General features: G+C 38.6%; 1 protein-coding gene and 1 long non-coding RNA gene across 3 annotated transcripts; one reads left to right on the forward strand and one right to left on the reverse strand.

Annotated features, from left to right (window-relative positions):
* Positions 1-683: 683 nt before the first annotated feature.
* Positions 684-8,965, reverse strand: LOC102698392 (GTPase IMAP family member 4-like). Of its 2 annotated transcripts, XM_015349311.2 has the most exons (4): positions 8,801-8,965; positions 7,437-7,544; positions 4,942-5,868; positions 684-3,253 (listed from the first exon to the last, which is right to left on the reverse strand). In XM_015349311.2, exons 2-4 carry the CDS (start codon positions 7,519-7,521, stop codon positions 3,183-3,185), a joined length of 1,083 nt encoding a protein of 360 aa, XP_015204797.1. In that variant the 5' UTR covers positions 7,522-7,544; positions 8,801-8,965; the 3' UTR covers positions 684-3,182. The 2 variants fall into 2 exon arrangements, with proteins under 2 accessions (XP_015204797.1, XP_015204809.1); XM_015349323.2 differs by lacking the exon at positions 7,437-7,544.
* A 4,920-nt stretch (positions 8,966-13,885) lies between these two features.
* LOC102698187 (uncharacterized) lies at positions 13,886-19,034 on the forward strand. The gene is made up of 2 exons (XR_011181567.1): positions 13,886-13,972; positions 16,379-19,034. It is a non-coding gene; the product is annotated as an uncharacterized lncRNA (long non-coding RNA).
* Positions 19,035-19,343: the final 309 nt, after the last annotated feature.

The raw sequence follows: 19,343 nt of genomic DNA on the forward strand, positions 1-19,343 counted from the left end.
AAACCACCCACAAGCATGCACATGCTCCCGCATTTCCAGGAGCTCTAGTCTCTCTAAATGCCCATGCACCAATTAACACCACACTCTATTTAAACCCCCACTCTCCTCTTTTACCTTGCTCACTATTGAGGTCTCCTCTTTGAGCTCAGTTGTTACTTGTTACTTGTCCCAGCGTTTGTTCTACTACTCTTCTGGCTTTTGACTCCTTGCTCTCGTTCTAGACCACGACTTTGCCTCTTGTTTTTGTACTTCACCTCCTTGGAACCCTTCTGGCTTCTGACTCCTACTCCTACTAAGGATAATCTGTGTACGTACATTCCAGGTGGAACTGAACATTGAGGTACAGTACTGGGGGTTTAACAATGACAGTGACACACACAACATAAACATATAAAACAAACATACAACACAAGTTTCTCTGTACAAGAGTTTACAGACAAAGCATTTAAAAAACTTATGCCTAGACCACCCAGAAAAAACCCAGATTGCTACCAAGTATTCAACTCTTAAATAATGCTTGCATACAGCAGGTCATAATAAGGATTAGCTGCCTTCTATTTTAAATGGAATACAATCTGTGGCTCTCTCTCTCTCTCTCTCTCTCTCTCTCTCTCTCTCTCTCTCTCAGATGCCATAAAATATATTACAGCCTTTCTCCCCATTCTAAAAATGCACCCACAAAGTTCAAGTTCAGGTTCACGTTTATTTGTCATTCCAGCCATATACAGTGGAACGAAATATCGTTCCTCCTCCTCCTCCATGGTGCAAATACAGACAGGACACTGACATAGACATCATAGACAGGATACACATAGAGCAGATAATGCAAATTACTAGTGAAATAATACAATATACACAAAACCCTGGGGGCATTTAAACCCTGTTTCTGGAATTGGGGTGAGAGCAAGTAGATTCCAGGGTGTTGAGAAGCCTGACAGCCAGTGGGAAGAAGCTGTTACAGAGTCGAGCTGGGCTAGCCCGTACACTGTGATATCTTTTCCCAGATGGTAGGAGGGCAAAGAGTTTGTGGGAGAGGTCGTCTTCTATACTGGAGGCCCTGTGTAAGCAGTGTTTGTGATAGGTGACAGAAATGGAAGGGATGGAGGCTCCAATGATCTTTTCAGCTGTTTCCACAATTCGTTGCACGGTCTTGCAGTCTGAAGCACTGCAATTCCTAAACCAAACAGTGATCCAGCTGGGCAAGGTGCTCTCAATGGTGCTTCTGTAGAAAGTAGTAAGAATGGGCAGGGGAAGGTTTGCCCTCCTCAATCGCTGCAGGAAATAGAGACGCTGCTGTACTTTCTTGGCTAGGGAGGTGGTATTGAGGAACCAAGTGAGGTCATCTATAATGTGTACACCAAGAAACTTGGTGCTTCTAACTGTCTCCACAGTTATGTACAGTTGATGTACAGTGGAGATTGATCAGTGTGGGCCCTCCTGAAGTCAATGATTATCTCTTTTGTTTTGTTTACATTAAGAGACAGGTTGTTGTTTGTGCACCAGTCCACTAGTTGCTCCACCTCCTCTCTGTATGATGACTCATCGTTGTTGCTAATGAGGGCCACCACTGTCATGTCATCAGCAAACTTGATGATGCAGTTTGAACTGTGCTTGGCAGTTCAGTCATGAGTCATCAATGTGAACAGCAGTGGACTGAGCACACAGCCCTGGGGGATTCTGGTGCTCATTGTGAGGGTGCTGGAGATGTTATTACCGATATGCAAACTGAAAGGGGTCCAAAGGGGTAGGGAATCTGGACTTGATGTGGCTCATGACTAGCCTCTCGAAGCACTTCATGATAATTGGAGTGAGTGCCATGGGGCGATAGTCATTGAGGCAGGACACGGCTGACTTCTTTGGCACTGGCATAATGGTGGTGGAATTGAAGCATATGGGAATGACCGACTGGCACAAGGAGATATCAAAAATATCGGTGAGGACGTTGGCTAGCTGTACTGCACATTCCTTGAGCACACGACCAGGTATATTATCGGGTCAAGCAGCCTTACGTGGATTAACTTTGGCTACTCTGATTTGTTTCACAACTGGTTTGGCACGATTGAGCAGCGGTCTGTATGCTGGGATTATCATAACAGAGATGTGGTCAGAGTAGCCCAGGTGGGGGTGGGGAACAGCCTTGTATGCGTCACTGATGTTTATATAAACTAAGTCTGGTGTTGAAAAGTTAACACTGATAAAATTTATAGAGAACTGACTTAAGATCTGTGTGATTGAAGGAGCCGGCAACAATGACAAAGACGTCAGGATGAGCAGTTTGCAGATGGCTGATTGCCACGTAAAGGACTCATAGCACCTCTTTTCCTGCGCTGGGCAGGATGTACACAGCCAAAAAAATAACCATAGTAAATTTCGTTGGTAAATAGTAGGGCTGACACTTAACCATAATAAATTCCACTAGCAGTGAGCAGTAACTAGAGACTACTGCAGCATTTCTGCACCATTTATTGTTTGTATAAACACACAAACCACCTCAGAGAGACTTACAAGTCTCTGAAACTTTCCTGTCCAAGCGGAAGGAAGTCAGTCCATCTAGCTGAATGGCTGTATCCAATATATTGTCCTTTTACCATTTTTCGGTAAAAATAAAGACGCAGCATTCCTTCATCTCTTGCTGAGCAGCCTGTTGCAATCTTAGGTAGTCCAGCTTGTTCTCCAGAGAACGGACGTTGGAAAGAAATATTGATGGGTGAGTTGGTCTGTTAGGGTTAGCTTTCCAAGAGGAAAGGTCGTTTTTTATCTGAGGTATTCTTTACTTAGATCTTAAATCTGAATACTACAAAGTGAAAGAGAACCTATCTTTCTAGTGTGGAAAATGCATCCAGGAACCAGGAGAGACCATTTTTACTCAGAGATTCTCTGTACAGGAAAGCAGACTTTCCTATAAACAACAGAAAGTTCAAACACTCTGTTCCCTAACATTAATCTGGACAAGGACTTGCCATCTCTCTTGTCCCATTTCTGTGTTCATCTTCTCTCCTTCTCTGTCTTTTATGATTCTCTCCTTCAACAGTCTTCTCTGGACAGTTGATGACTCTTACAGAGTTACAAACTTAATTATCCAAGGTAAAGTAGATGATTCCTTTGATCAGTGTGTCTCAGACCCTCTATAACTCAGCAAGATCATTAATAGATTCCATGTTCTTTTCTTGATCTATCCCACTTCACTTATCTTCAGATTCATAACGGACTGGGGTTTCCTCTGTGCTTTTCCCTGGATCTGCATCTCCACTCACTGCAAAATGTCAGAAAAACTGCATGTTTATATGAATTGCATGTGTTAACTGCATGATACCACTGACATTGCTGTGTGCTATTGGAATTCAAATACTTATATAATTAGTGTACTTTGTCTTAGAAAGGGGTTGTCCCTAACTCGGGGCTTGGAAGTGGCTCAAATATGCTAAAGGGAGTATTGAGTTCTTTGTTAAGCAGATACCAAATTGAATGAAGACAACTTAACAGAAAGTAATTTCCCAGAAGGTGGCCCACAGTTTACATAGGCTCTACACAAGTGCACATCCACAGGTGTGATTGGTCAGAATCCAAGAGCAAGAGCCTGGAGAGTTCTAGAGAAGCCCAAAGAGACCCTACTGTACAGGGATCTAGCACTTCAGACAACGGAGGAAAAGTGAAAGGGGGAAAGGTGATAATTAAATGATGACATATTGGCTGATGGAGCTTGGATAGGCCAAGACAGTCAGCAAGCAAAACAAAAGGCTAAGTCCCAACTATCCAGGGAAAAACTCTCACTGCACCTTGAGCAGAAAAAAAATGCTTGCATAAGACAGCGCCAGAGAATCTGTATGCCAAAGTCCACTAAATGCAGTCAGGGAGGTTGGATCTCTGGGGTATTGCTCTCTTGGCTTCAGAATGGATTCCTAAGGCTGAGGTCCTAAGAAAGAGGCCACACATAGCTGGCAGACAGCCCTCTAGAATTGCCCAGCCTGTGGAAAGGCAGACTACAGTAGCAGACTGATGCGCAGGGAAAGGATGTGCATGGGAAAACCTGGTGCAGGACAGGGATGAGCCACAAGCGACCACAGCTGTGCTTTGTCCAGTAGGCTTTCTGTATGGAGGAGTCATCTCCTCAGAGGAAACGAATGGATGCGGATGAATTGGAGACCCAAGCGCCATTTTAACCATCCCGTCTTCTGGTTCCCTTTCAGCTATTGGAAGCCTCCAGGTACTGTAGCACAGCTACAGACAGAGCTCCCATTTGGAGCCTGAGAGAACTGGACTAAGACTAAGACTAAGCATGAGGCTGAAGCAGCCTGAGATGAGCTCCTGGTATCAGATGGAATGAAGACTTTCCACAGTGAGTTCCTGATAAGATAGTGTAGGAGTTTTGCTAAAGTCTTATCCTCAGTAGCTACTGTCATGGTAATAATAAAATAGGCTACTGGCCACCTCTTACTTGCAATCATTCTTATGTTCCTTTATTTGGGGAATGGAGCTGTGCAAGCAGGCCTACCTGTTCTTAAAAAGTTTTATGTTGGGATGTAGGAGGAAATGTAGGATGTGATGAGACAAGACTTTCCTTAAACTGTAAATTGTCTTTGCTTGATTAATACATACTTACGTAATGCCTATTTATTTATCCACCACCAAATTGTTCATGTATGATTAAAGAGACCATGTGACTTGGTATCCCTGAATGGTGGGAATGAGTTATTATTGTAATGATACAAACTAGTTGTACTCAAGCTGGTGTCAGGTCTAATAATATGCTGAGCTGAATGTTTGATTATTTCTTAACTCATTTCTTATTTTGCTGTTAACCACCTCTAAAACACTAAGATATAAATACAAATTTAGGGTTCAAAATATGGTAACTCAAAATTAGCTATGTAAGTGAACACTGTGTAAGTGATTCTAAGATCAGCAACATACAGTAGTAACAAAATAATTAATCACACTCACTTTTAGGGGGAATATTGTCCATGCTGTTCCTTCTCTTGATAGAATGTCTGGATGTCTCAACTTTTTTTTCAAGTTCCTTTTCCATCAGATTCTTTTCCTTTAATTCATGTTCTTTCCTATCACGTTCTTCCTGTAACTTCCTTTTCATCTCCTCTTCTCTCTTTCGTAATTCATCCTCATATCTATGTCTCAGCTCTTCTTCTATGGCTTTCTGTTTTTCTTCATATCTCAGTTTTATTTCCTCTTCCATCTCATCCTTTCTTTGTTCCAGCATCTCCTTCTGTTGTTGCAGTCTTCTTTCTACCTCTTGAAGGACCTCTTCACTTATAAAAGCTTCTCCTTCCTTTTCTGCTACCATCTCCTCTATTTTCTGTAGAAGAACTGTGACCTGAGCATGATCACTGATGTTCTTATTATTGAGAACATGATACCTGTTCCCACATTTTGCAACAAGCCCCTGGAGTCCCTCCCCTTCTTTCATAATATGCTGTTCGATGCTTAAGTCCCTCAATTTGTCCCCATAGGTAAATAAAACTATTGTGTGTGTCCAGACTCTTTCACTGAGAAGATGCATGTGTTCCTCCACTGCCTTCCTGTGTGAGTCTTTGAATGAGACAACAGGAATTACCAGTAGAAAGGCATGTGGTCCTGGGGAGCAGAGTGATACACTGCGCATAATCTCCTCCTTAATCTCTGAATTGACCTTTTCCGAATCCCACTCCCATCCTGGTGTGTCGATCAGAGTTACCAGCTTCCCTCTAATTTTGCCCTGCCTCTTCTCACCCACAATTTCTCTCTCTGATTCCACCCCCTCTCCACCAAGGAGGGTGTTTATTGCCGAACTTTTCCCAGCCTGTTTCAATCCCAGCAGAACAACCTTCAGCTCGGAAACACTTTCCTCTTTTACCATTTCTTGGATTCTTTCACCTGCCAGAGCAAGACGAATTTGTCAATTCTTCTGTGAAAACTCAAAGAATGAATCCTAAGCATCCGCTGACAAAAAGTCCTAACAGAGCTAATAATGTAAAATCAGAGTATTGTGATTAGTTCACAGTGAGACCAAATGTAATCTCTTTTTTTCTTCACAATCATATTTATTTAGTGGTACCAGTAGGGAGCGCTTACCCCTGCTAGTCTGTGTGTGGTCCTAAGGCCCAGTATGGTGAAGAAGACACTATACTGTAAAAAAGGCTCCATCCTTCAGATGATTGGAAAAAAAATAGTCTTGACACTCTGTGGTCATTAAAAAACCCAGGGCGGTTCCCAAAAAGAGTTGGGCTGTTAACCCCAGTGTCCCGGACAAATTTTCGCACTGGCCTTTATCAATCATGGCCTAATAATAATCAATACTATTAACTGGTCTCATTACTCTGTTCTCCTCCACACTGATAGCTGATGTGTGGTGAGCTTATTGGCGCCCTTTAGATGCTGTTTTATCGTCCAAGTGAGGGCCTATACATTGGTGGTGGAGGACTGTCCCCATTGCCTGTAAAGTGCTTTGAGTGTAGTGTCCAGAAAAGCACTATATAAGTGTAAGAATATATTTATTTATTTGTTGTTGTTCATAAACTATGGATACATGGTAAATGGGAACTGCTGTGATAGAAATGGAAGCTTATGAAAAAGAAAGTTGTTAATGTTGACACATTTTCATCTTCTAGACAATTTGAAGAACCAACAAAAAACAAACAAAATGTTAGGATATACAGTATAGTAAAAAGATTTCTTTTCACATTATTTCTTTTTTAAGCTACTCTCATTACTTTTTATTATAGTAAATACTCCATATTTTTATTGATAATGTTTAAAAGCACCTTTTTAGAATAATCTTAACATTTAAAATTTGGTGATTTGATGGAAATTAATTTTCAAATGGGAAGTGATCCAATTATGTAATCAGACCAATTCAGTCACAGCCAATACTGTGAGATTTCATATATTATACATTTAGTGAATTTATGTATGGGCTATTATGTATCAGTTTCAATATATTTCACATTTATAAGTTTTTTCTGATTGAGAAATTGTTATATATATTAAGCAGTTCTTAAACAGCAGAAGCAACAAATTGCTTTCAATCAACTTTAAAGGACAACACTATTCATGATTACTGCACGTATGAAAATCAAACTGCTTTTATAATTTGTGAAATATTTATTTTTCTAATTTGAGAAGCGGTTCAGTGCTGTTACTTAAGTACATAACTACATTGTACTTAAGTACAAGTACAAAATTAATTTTAACATTGATGTTAGTCGATGTTCAACTGTGTATATGGTGGGAAAATAGCACTAAATTCTTGTCACAGAGTGACCACACACTTGCAAGTGACACATTCAATTATGGGAGTGCTGGACAGGCTGAAACTGGACCTGGAACATAGAGGCAGAGAGAAGAGACAAAGGGGAATAGAAGAGACATTGTATGCACTGTGACATCTGGTCATCTGCATACAGTCAGTTCCCGAGGTAGCCCCCACTTGTTTGTCTGCTTACCACTGTGATCACCAGAACATCCCTGACACTCACTGAGGTCCTGGCCAGAAAGATGTACCTCAGCCACTGGATGCCAGGGGCTCATGCTCTGTCTTCTTTACCCACCCACTTGTTGCAGGAAGCAAGGTAAGGGGAGAATAAGGAGCAAGTTTTTTTTTTAAGTTTGGACTAAATAGGGTGGTAAACACAATCAAAGGAATATGCAGTTTTATTTCTTCTTTTGGTGTGGCAGAAGACCGTTCACCAGGATTCCAAATAGCTGATTCAGGAAAGTGATGTTGTTGGAAGCTTTTTTTTAGGAAAGTCACAGAAAGAAATGAGACTGTGCAAAATGGGACTTTTTTCTGTCTTCTTCTTCAGGTATTTTGGAACTGGTCTGTGATATTGTTTTGGCATGTGTATTGTGATACCTTATGGTGATTGCAAGTAGCACATTAAAATAAAAATAAAACTGGAATGAGTGAACATGCTTGTCCCGTCTGTTGGGGCATTAGTGGCTCTGGGGGATGTAACTGTGCAGGAAGAAGAGTCTTAGCACTTTTAAAATTGCTACGTGGCAGAGATGTCTACAGGACCTGTACAGACATTAACAGAACTATGTTGTTTTAACATAGACAGCACACTGCAAAAAAAAAAAGAATGCTATTTGCATAGCATTCCAATTTTCTTACACCTGAAAAGTATTCTTATTTTTAATTCATTTTTTTCAGGCAACATAACTGGTCCATGATGTTATAGTTTTTCTTGTCTATTGAATGCTCTATGAAGAGACTGTCAGATACGACTGGAAATGTGGGAGTGTGCTCATGCAGAGAGTGTGTTAGCAGGCAAAGCGAAAGAGTGATGTGAAATAGACTATAAATCACAGCATTGAAGTGGGAAAGTAGAGGATTAACATAGCTATGTTAATAGTTATTTTTTTTATCGTTTGACTCTGTTGCAATTTCTGGTTTTGGGGGTTGGTAACAGTTCCTCTCTGTATTTTATAGAGTTTATACATATTAGTTAGCATACTGAATATGTGTTAGTAAACTGAAAAACTTTATTGACAGCAGTGGATTCAAAAATTCATAAATGGGGGTAAAATTTGCTAGCTGGTGTAAATGTGCTAACGACTGAAATTCGGCACTGTTTTGGAGTTTTTATGTTAACTATTTCTAGTGAATAAACAATTTAAAGAAAGCAGCCAACGCAACAGAAAATGAAACTATTTTACACGATGCAACTTCTTCCTGACCACATCAGCGTCTTTCCGGGGAATGCAAGTTAAATATGACGGCTGGTAGTTGTTTAATGTCAGAGATACTGATACTGATATACTGTACTGGTACTGTATGCATAAAGAGACAATAAAAGAAACTTACATGGGTCCTGGGTTGTGCTTCCCGATGCCATTTTTCTTCTCAAATGAATTTTCTGTGACACGTCAATTCCTATCCGTATATAATATAAGCAATGATTAAATAATGAATATGCGATTCTGTTTAAGGTTGCAGTCTAGAGGCTTGTCATTGGAGGCACGTCATCAGCAGGAGGTAAGGGGGCGTTTGCGGAAACAGCAACGGAACAAAAGTTTTATGGCACAGCTATCACGTAGCTGTGATCAGGTGATAACTGCGTCACGTAGGATAAGAAACATTTTCTTACAACTTATTACGTTCGCGAAACAGTCACAATTGCGCCATTCTAAGTACAGTTGTTACTGACGCGCCCTTAGTTAATTCCAGGTGCGTGCACCTTGAGAGTACTGTATTACAAAAAGGCAGAACTCGATTAACACACAGTTTGTGGAATTATCAAGTCACACTATTTTAGTGATATATTTTTCATCTACTTCATTTCATAATGACTTAATCATTTAGGATAAAAATGTGGTGTACTGTATATTATGATTATTACCAATAAAAAGCACATTAAAATGTTACACTAACTAATACAAAGTGTAGTACATGTCACTTACTGTTTATAAAACGCCTTTCTAGATCAATGTTCCTACATTGAAACCTGTACCTAACGTGAGTGAGTTCGGCTGCAAAGGAACAAGTAAGATAAAGGCTATCTGAAAAAATGATTTTCAGTGTGGAATTAAGCTTCATTTATATGTATAGTATGTTACTGTACATTTGTGACAGATTGGTGTGCTAGCCTCATGAGCTGATATTTTTCTTGCAAGAATAGATTTGACACGATTTAAAGCTTAATAAAGATGCGTTTATTTGCATTTGTCTATGAACGGTAAATATACTGTACTATATAGGTGGGGTGTTGTGCTCTCTTATCTAAAGTTAACATAATCTTTAAATCATATGTTAGAGGTTCCAAGAACAGTTTTGAACCCCAGCAAAAACTGCAACAATGTGAATTTTATAGACCTGACACCCAGTTCTGTGGGGGGTCAGTGCTTCATATTTATCCTACCTTTTGCTTAGTTAAAATCTTGTTTTGTCTAGGAATGTTGCCTTTGTATAATCATTGAAGATACCATATTACATATTGAAAATCAATATTTATAGTTGGAGTCAAAATTACCTCACTATTAGCTTTGTTGTAATGTATTTCTCTTTCTACATTTATTTACATTTTATAATGTAATATTTTAAATATATAAATTAAGCCAATTAATCTACCAGTATGTTTTTGGACTGTGGGACAAGACTGGAGAATGTGAAGGGACCCAAGACAAACAGAGGGAAAACATATGAACTCCATACAGATAGGATCTTAGTAACTGAACCCAGGACCACTGCACCACCTTGCCATCCAGGTTTAATGTGTATATACAGTGCCTTGCGAAAGTATTCGGCCCCCTTGAACTTTTCAGCCTTTTGCCACATTTCAGGCTTCAAACATAAAGATATAATTTTTTTATTTTATGTGAAGAATCACCAACAAGTGGGACACAATTGTGAAGTGGAACGAAATCTATTGGATTTTTGAAACTTTTTTAACTAATAAAAAAATGAAAAGTGGGGCGTGCAAAATTATTCGGCCCCCTTGCGTTAATACTTTGTAGAGCCACCTTTTGCTGCGATTACAGCTGCAAGTCGCTTGGGGTATGTCTCTATCAGTTTTGCACATCGAGAGACTGAAATTCTTGCCCATTCTTCCTTGCAAAACAGCTCGAGCTCAGTGAGGTTGGATGGAGAGCGTTTGTGAACAGCAGTTTTCAGCTCTTTCCACAGATTCTCGATTGGATTCAGGTCTGGACTTTGACTTGGCCATTCAAACACCTGGATACGTTTATTTGTGAACCATTCCTTTGTAGATTTTGCTGTATGTTTGGGATCATTGTCTTGTTGGAAGATAAATCTCCGTCCCAGTTTCAGGTCTTTTGCAGACTCCAACAGGTTTTCATCCAGAATGGTCCTGTATTTGGCTGCATCCATCTTCCCCTCAATTTTAACCATCTTCCCTGTCCCTGCTGAAGAAAAGCAGGCCCAAACCATGATGCTGCCACCACCATGTTTGACAGTGGGGATGGTGTGTTGAGGGTGATGAGCTGTGTTGCTTTTACGCCAAACATATCGTTTTGCATTGTGGCCAAAAAGTTCGATTTTGGTTTCATCTGACCAGAGCACCTTCTTCCACATGTTTGGGGTGTCTCCCAGGTGGCTTGTGGCAAACTTTTGACGAGACTTTTTATGGATATCTTTGAGAAATGGCTTTCTTCTTGCCACTCTTCCATAAAGGCCAGATTTGTGCAGTGTAAGACTGATTGTTGTCCTATGGACAGACTCTCCCACCTCAGCTGTAGTTCTCTGCAGTTCATCCAGAGTGATCATGGGACTCTTGGCTGCATCTCTGATCAGTCTTCTCCTTGTCTGAGCTGAAAGTTTAGAGGGACGGCCAGGTCTTGGTAGATTTGCAGTGGTCTGATACTCCTTCCATTTCAAGATGATCGCTTGCACAGTGCTCCTTGGGATGTTTGAAGCTTGGGAAATCTTTTTGTATCCAAATCCGGCTTTAAACTTCTCCACAACAGTATTACGGACCTGCCTGGTGTGTTCCTTGGTCTTCATGATGCTCTCTGCGCTTTCAACAGAACCTTGAGACTATCACAGAGCAGGTGCATTTATACAGATACTTGATTACACATAGGTGGATTCTATTTATCACCATCAGTCATTTAGGACAACATTGGATCATTCAGAGATCCTCGCTGAACTTCTGGAGTGAGTTTGCTGCACTGAAAGTAAAGGGGCCGAATAATTTTGCACGCCCCACTTTTCATTTTTTTATTAGTTAAAAAAGTTTCAAAAATCCAATAGATTTCGTTCCACTTCACAATTGTGTCCCACTTGTTGGTGATTCTTCACATAAAATAAAAAATTTATATATTTATGTTTGAAGCCTGAAATGTGGCAAAAGGTTGAAAAGTTCAAGGGGGCCGAATACTTTCGCAAGGCACTGTATACATATATGTATGTATGTGGAGGGAAGCCAACTAAAAATAACATATGCAGATAAATAATGGGATATAACTCTGAGTGTAATTTGAGTTTATCTTTTGAGATGGGACTCCACACTGGCGGTTCTTACTGGGAACAGGGATGTTGAAGAATAGGGCTACAGTAAATGTATTATTTTGTATAGTGAAATGTAAGGGTATATTAAAGAAAACATTCTTATTGGAGTCTTTTGGAAGTGATTATGTACTGCGGGACCCTACCCCTTCTCCTTTCTGTGGTTGTAGTCCAATAATAACAATGTTGAAACAGTCGGCGTGTTGAGTATCTTGGACTTTTACTTGACTTATCAGTCCAAAAGAGAGCTAAAACACTCAAAATTCTCGAAGGTTCTGTCAGTGTGGGTACTTGCTTTTATATGTCTTTATCACAACTCTACTGTTTCTACTGCTTGGATATCAACTACTATATTCTGTTTTCGGGAACTGAATTTAGTTATACAATAAAAATTGTATGACAAAAAATGACATTAAGAATGCAGCTAGATTATTCAAATAAGTTATAGAATAATGGCCATTTTATCTGTTATGTCAATGGGAATAAGTGAAATTTAAATTTTTTAACTTAAAATTAACATGAAGATCTAAATGTTTACTTATAGCAATTATCTTTAGGGAATAATTATTACCCTTAGAATTATTCAGGATTTGAATAAAATATATATTAAATATGTATGTGCATTGTTATGTAGTTTTACAAAATAGGACACCACATGAAATATCTGAATTCATTTGCAAGGCACTGTATTTTGACCAAACCTAGAGTATGACATATGGCAATAGTTTGGGGTGTATATATACTGTATATATGGGGTATTCAACATGGTTTTAAGAAATGTAGGCCTTGCTTTACTGACTTACAGATGGAGACGCACACAGAACTAGTTGCAACAGTAAACTGGCTGTGACACCGCACTGTGTGAGTGTGGTTCACTGGCCAAAGACAATTGATAGGTGGCACTTGTGATATATTACATGTTAGTGAAATGATTACCATTATTGCTTAATTTAATCTGTTTCACTACTGTGCTTCTTTAAATCCATTTAACGTTTCTGAACATCATTAACAGTATTCATTTATGAATTAAAATAATACATTTATATAACTGGGAGTAGTAGCACATTCTAATTTCTTCATAAACAGCCACATCAAATTCTTTAACTCAGTCACTTGTGGTTATTGTGTAATTTTCACATGCTTATTTTAACTACATTTTTCTTCTGTGATTGTTACAATTGAAAATATAAAGCTTGTGGTTTTAGTGAGGCTCTTGCAGAAAATGGAAAACATCACTGTTGTGGTTTGTAATTTAAGTTGCCAACAACTTGCAACTTGTTACAACAGTGATAAAACTGTAGTATGTGTTATACTTTGCCTGACCATCATGACATTCATGCTTTTATGCATGAATATACATTTGCACTTTTACAGAGTTTAAACTTGAAGAGCAGTACTTTTCATTGTAGTAACAAATATACTTTAACTTACCAATCTTTAATCAAGATTTTTCCTCTGTATGGCAGCTTCCTAGTGCCACAAGGAAAAAAAATAAGAAAAAATTAAATTGATACATAAGACGTTTTATCCAAAGTTAGATTTTTATCTCCTAATTAGGACTGCTTCTTTATTTCTACATTGCTAACTACACAACATAATCTTTCTTATTTTCAAGTTCATAATGTCCTTTATGATCTGCTTTTGAGACTTACATATAAGATCACAAGACTGAACCCTCTACAATATTGTTCTTAATATTTTATCTGAGGTCTTGGGGATGATGATGATAATACCAATGAAACTGAACAGAATCATTTTCCTATATAAGTTAAGTCTAACTTGTTGCACAGTTTCACTTTCTCAGATAATAACTGGTTAGACTGAAATAACGGATGTAGAAAAAAGCTTCAGTTCTCAAGCAAAAACTCGCGAGATGCCAGGTGGTTTAGGAGCATTGCTTTTGTTACCCATATGCCCACGCCTTTATTTACAGACACAGGAAATTCAGCTTTCCTAGAACAGCAAGTTAGAGAGAAGTAGAAATGGCATTTGAGGGAGCCATTCTGAACCCTGGTAAGTTTATTTGGTCATTATCAATCGACATTAGTATCTGTTACACTTCTAGTAGCATGGCAGCATTGATTCTGTGTGGAGAATTGAGATGTATAAATTAAAATAACATAGATTCTGTTCTCAGCAGGAGTGTTTGTGTTTTACTTTCAGTTTTGTCTATATTGATAGATTCTCTAGATTCTGATCATCTTCAAATGAAATTCATTGTAAAGAACAAATTAAGAATCATTTGTAAATAGTATGTAATTCAGAAAATACAATTCTTTCTGACAAATTAATGTCATGTCATTCCTAAAATCTACATTTTTTCTGGAATTTTTTTTTATTTTCAGCCTTTGATTTTGAATATCACAGTACAGTATATGCTAGTCAGAAAATGAGAGTAAAACACTTTTTGTAGTCAGAACTGCTTCTATACTATTTTGCCGCCATTTCAGATGGGATGGAAACAAATGTACTGCAAATGCACTACAGCACTGGAAGGCTTTATAGTATTTATACTTATAATATTAGCAGATGATGAAGGGTAATGGTAGACAAGTTAGGTGTCAAGTTGTGTCAAGGTTCTAATGTATGCATTTTAACACAGTTGAATGCATTTTAACTCTATCTAATCGTGCTCAAGAGAGTTTCTATCAATTAGCAAACTAACTAAAACACAAAGGAATGTGTAAAAACCACTTACCATAATAGCTGATATTACTTTATGACATGTTGATGACAGTGCCAAACAAAGACCAACAGAAGATCAGCATCTTCTTAAAATTTTCAGATTATTTATTATCTCAACATGCAGCATTAGGTGGGAATACATTTCTGACTGAATAAAAATGCAAAGTCTTTCAGTGGTATTTCAATAGGATCAATATGTCAATTTATTTAAATTATTATTATTTTATATACTGTTTGACTATCAAATTTCAAAATTTGAAATGAACAAAAATGAATTTTCAAATTGAGATGTAAGATATTTTGTCATCTACTACATTTAAAAAAATTCAGTTTAAGCAGTCATGTGCATCGGCTACAAAGGAACAGGTTGCAAAGGAATTCCCCACTTAAAAAATAGAAAGAAGCAAAACAATATTTTGTTGTCTTCAGGTGTGACTTAGAGTTGACATTTGTTGTGTAACTTGTTATGCCAGCTAAATTCCTGATAAGTAGCTTGTTTAAGGCAGCAAACCCACCATTTTCACCACTATTACAAATAATAAAATGTGAAAGTACTGTTACCACCTTCTTAACTAAACTTCTTCTATGTCTATACTGTAGCTTTTAGGTGACAAATGCTACAGTACAAAAATCCAATAAATTACTCAAATGTTTATAAACTAAATATGATACATATGGAGAAAAAGAATACAGTTAGTCATGCATGATGTGTGATCATTATTATTTGGATAGATTAAGGGTGGCACACTTCAGCAGGTAGTTGCAAAAGTATTTATGAGGAGGCACGGGTAATGCCAGGAATATTTTGTTAATTAAGTGAAAAACATACACTGTCTTAGAATATAAGACAGAAATAATACTGTAGTGGTTGTTTCAAATGTGTCACAATCGTCATCCGTCCTCTAGAGGGCACTCCGACCATTTTGTATTTTAGTTTCGTTATTATGTGCACCTGCCCAATCTGCTGTTTACTATTTAAGTGTGGCATTTCCATTCCTCTCGGCTCAGCCATTTTAAACTAGGAGAGCAAGTTTTACATAAATGGCTGTGGGACTGTAACAGGGTAGCAGTAGTTGAGATTGTCTGCTTACGGTGCCTAGAAAGTCATATAGGGTTAGTAGGTTGAGACTGGGAGATTATCGGTGAGATTGGGGCAAATGTGTGACATGGGTCGTACTGGAGAGGACACCTACAATTATATCATCTGTCTTGACAGGCCTGTTAACATCACTCTCTACATGATATTCTTATTAAGAAGCTTATGAGTCTCTGTTGCAGTAGGTTAGACTGGTTCGAATTTGGTTTAAGCAACACTCAGAGAGCTGTCTCTGAGGGGGTCAGATGGGCTCTGAGTAAAGGGAAGACTTGGGGGGGGTGCAAATATGTAATTGAATGAAAACTGCAGTGATTGATCCATCTGCAGTGAGCTCCTCTTATTGCTTTAACAATGTGCACATCTTGGTAATTCTGGAGACGGTAATCAACAATATGTAAAAAATAAGTGTAACAGGAAGACCTCATTTTGAATATTGTGTTAAAATTTGACATTAACATAGAAAACATTATGCTTAGTTAAAGTTAAAACAGTTAAGCTTAGTTAAAGTTACCTTTTAAGCATTAACTAATCACTGTACCCCACTATGACACTGTCAGTTGTGTTGGAAGCTCATTATCAAAAACAGCAAATTATGTGAAACTTCTGTAGAGAATTAACTGTGTTCTTTGCGTTCATAGGTGAGCAAGCCCAAGCTCAAGAAGCTGAAAGACGGGGTCCTTCCCCTCAGAGACACTATCAGCCTCTGAGGATTGTTCTACTAGGAAGGAGTCAGGCTGGAAAGAGTTCAGCAGGCAACATAATCCTTGGAGAAAAGGTGTTTGAGACTGAAGACCGGACAGAAAAATGTGTAATCAAAAACAATGAAGTACACAGGAGATCCGTCACTGTAGTGGTACACCAGGCTGGCTGTCTTTTGTTTATGGCTCAGCATTTTTTAAGTCAGACATAACATGTAGTGTATCTATGTGTGCCCCAGGGCCTCATGCTTTCCTGATAGTGATTCCTGTGGTTCCATTCCCAGAGTCATTCAGGCAAGCGGTAGAGGAACACCTTCAGCTTCTCGGTGAGAGAGTCTGGAGACACACAATAGTGCTGTTCACATGGGGGGACAAACTTAAAGGCAAAACCATTGAGGAACACATTAGGGATACAGGGGAGACACTCCAGTGGCTAGTTGAGAAATGTGGGGAAAGGTATCATGTTCTCAATAAGAACTTGGAACAACAGACTCAGGTTATTATGCTCTTGGACAAAATAGATGAGATGGTCGCAGAAAACAAAGGAGAAGCCTTTATCAGTGAAGAGATTCTTCAGGAGATTGAAAGAAGACTGAAACAACAGGAGGAGGAGCTGAAACAGAAATATGAAGAAAGAGCAAGAGAGGTAGAAGAGAAGCTGAAACAGGAGTATGAAGAGAGAGAGAGAAGAATGAGAGAGGAAATGGAACAGAGACTTGAGGAGGAGTGGAGGAGAAGAGAAAAGAAACTGAAAGAGAAATGGAAATAATGGAAGACATTGAATGGAGTAAGAAAAAAGGACTGACTTCATGGCATTGAGAAGTGTCCTTACAATAAGTTTGAAAATTTTGCATTAATGAATCACTGTCTCTTTTCCTGGTGTTATGATGATGTCTTGCGTGTGTTGTGGTAGTAGCTGTGGGCCATGCCTCCTCACTCCTGCCTTCCCTGCACCACTTGCTGAGGAAACAATATAATCATGTCATCTGAATGCAATGAGAAATCAGTCTGCGACGGGTGCTGTGCATGATTTAAGTTGGCAACCTGGCATTACATTTCACTCCCTGTCCTACTCTGCACCTTTGGATTGTCAGCCAGTGGTTTCTCAGCGGAGTTCCCATTGTCTACTTCCTCTTTGGATACATCATGTTTCCCCTTGGTGTGTGTGCTAGCGGCGAGAATTGCTGCTGCACAAACTCACAGCTCTCATGAGGTGCTATGGCTGTCTGGGGGCCTGGCAGCTCAACCCTGCACCTAGAACAGCTGTCAAGTCTGGTTGTCCTCCCAGTCCTGCACTCCAGCCCTGTGTCCTGATCTCCAGTTATTTACCCTGCACTCAACCACTGCATTTCACACTAGACTAGTCTGCCAGCTTTCCTGGTTCTCCACTACTTGTTCTTGTCACTGTGAAGCAAAGTCCCCTCTGGACCATGCTGTCACTATCCCTAAACTGTGACATATTTGAACTTCAGTCCAGAACAGCTCCTGGCCTGTCCTTGCCATCCTGGTGGGTGTGCATAGCCAAAATAATTTTTATTTTAGTACGTTTGACATATTGGTGTATTTTAATATAATATTAATCAAAGTGGTGTAAAAATAATTGTGTGATTATGCACCTCAAGAAAGAAGCATAACAGTCTACTCTGAATCCAGCTGAACAAGAGGTTTAGACAAGAAGAGTTAAAAAAAGATTCTGGTGAAAACACAGAATCCATGCAAAAATGTCTGAGTGGAAAACAGATGGGGGGCACTGCGTTATGGTTAGAGTTCAACTAAATTAATAAGTATCAAATATATTAATACATCAGTTAATGATTTGATCATTTACATCATTATGCAAAATGTGCTATGTTTTGTGTCAGTATCTTATTGATACTGGGTCACTTCAAATTTATTTTTTTCCATCTGTGGTTTTCTATTTTGTAAGGGTTTTTTTTTTGTTCCACATAATTCAATGAAGGAGTATCTTACGTGGCAGAAAGGAGCCTTGATTTTGGTATTGTGAGAGAAGAACAACACCATCACCCTCATCTAAGTGCAAGAGAACCTTGATCTGATTAGTCTCGGATACCAGATTCTGGATTAGTTACCTGAACCTTGTTTAAGAGAGCTTGCTGTTAAATTATTTTGGGAAATTCTGATTTATTTTATTGTGGAATCCTCATTCTAAAAACCTTTTCTCGTACTGTGTGATACATCTTTAGAATAGTGAGAAAGTAATATGTTAAAGGAATGGAGATTTAGGGATGGGTCATATTATTTTATTTGGGATGCACAATATTTCACTTATTGACCAGTCAAAACGTAAACAAGACTTCATAGGCAGATATTTTTAGAAGCAGTGAGGAAAGAAAGTGGTAAGTGGTAAATACTTTTCAGCTAGAAGATTCAAAATGAAAAATCTGATTCTGATTATTCTGATCACTGTGTTGCATCCATGTAATTTCTTTGTTATAAATATTTACCTATTCTTTGTTACATTATTAGTATTTTAATTTTTGCATTTTTGCTGTAAAGTGGATTGTGTATAGCATTGTTTTATCAGGACTTCCTAATCTTGTTTCTGGACTGGAATTAAAGTTTTTCTATTGGATAAGTGTGTAGTGGTCCTTTGAAAGAAAAGAATGGAAAAGCATAGTTCCATCTGTGCTTGCAGGTTGCCCTACAATGACTTAACATGAACCCCGTGAGGAGACAGTAAAGTAGACCATTTTGAAATCAAAAACACAGGAAAATTAAGTAATTAAAACAATGTAAAGCTGTCCAATGTGCCTAAATTTAATTACCCTTTTTTCCAAGACTTATTTCATTAATTAATAATAAATCCTAACACTTAAATATAACACTTTTCTGGACACTGCACTTTCTCCACTTTTCTTTTCTGGGAACTCCCCTCCACCATCAC

This window comes from Lepisosteus oculatus, chromosome 2, assembly GCF_040954835.1.
Source record: "Lepisosteus oculatus isolate fLepOcu1 chromosome 2, fLepOcu1.hap2, whole genome shotgun sequence".
NCBI lineage: Eukaryota > Metazoa > Chordata > Actinopteri > Semionotiformes > Lepisosteidae > Lepisosteus > Lepisosteus oculatus.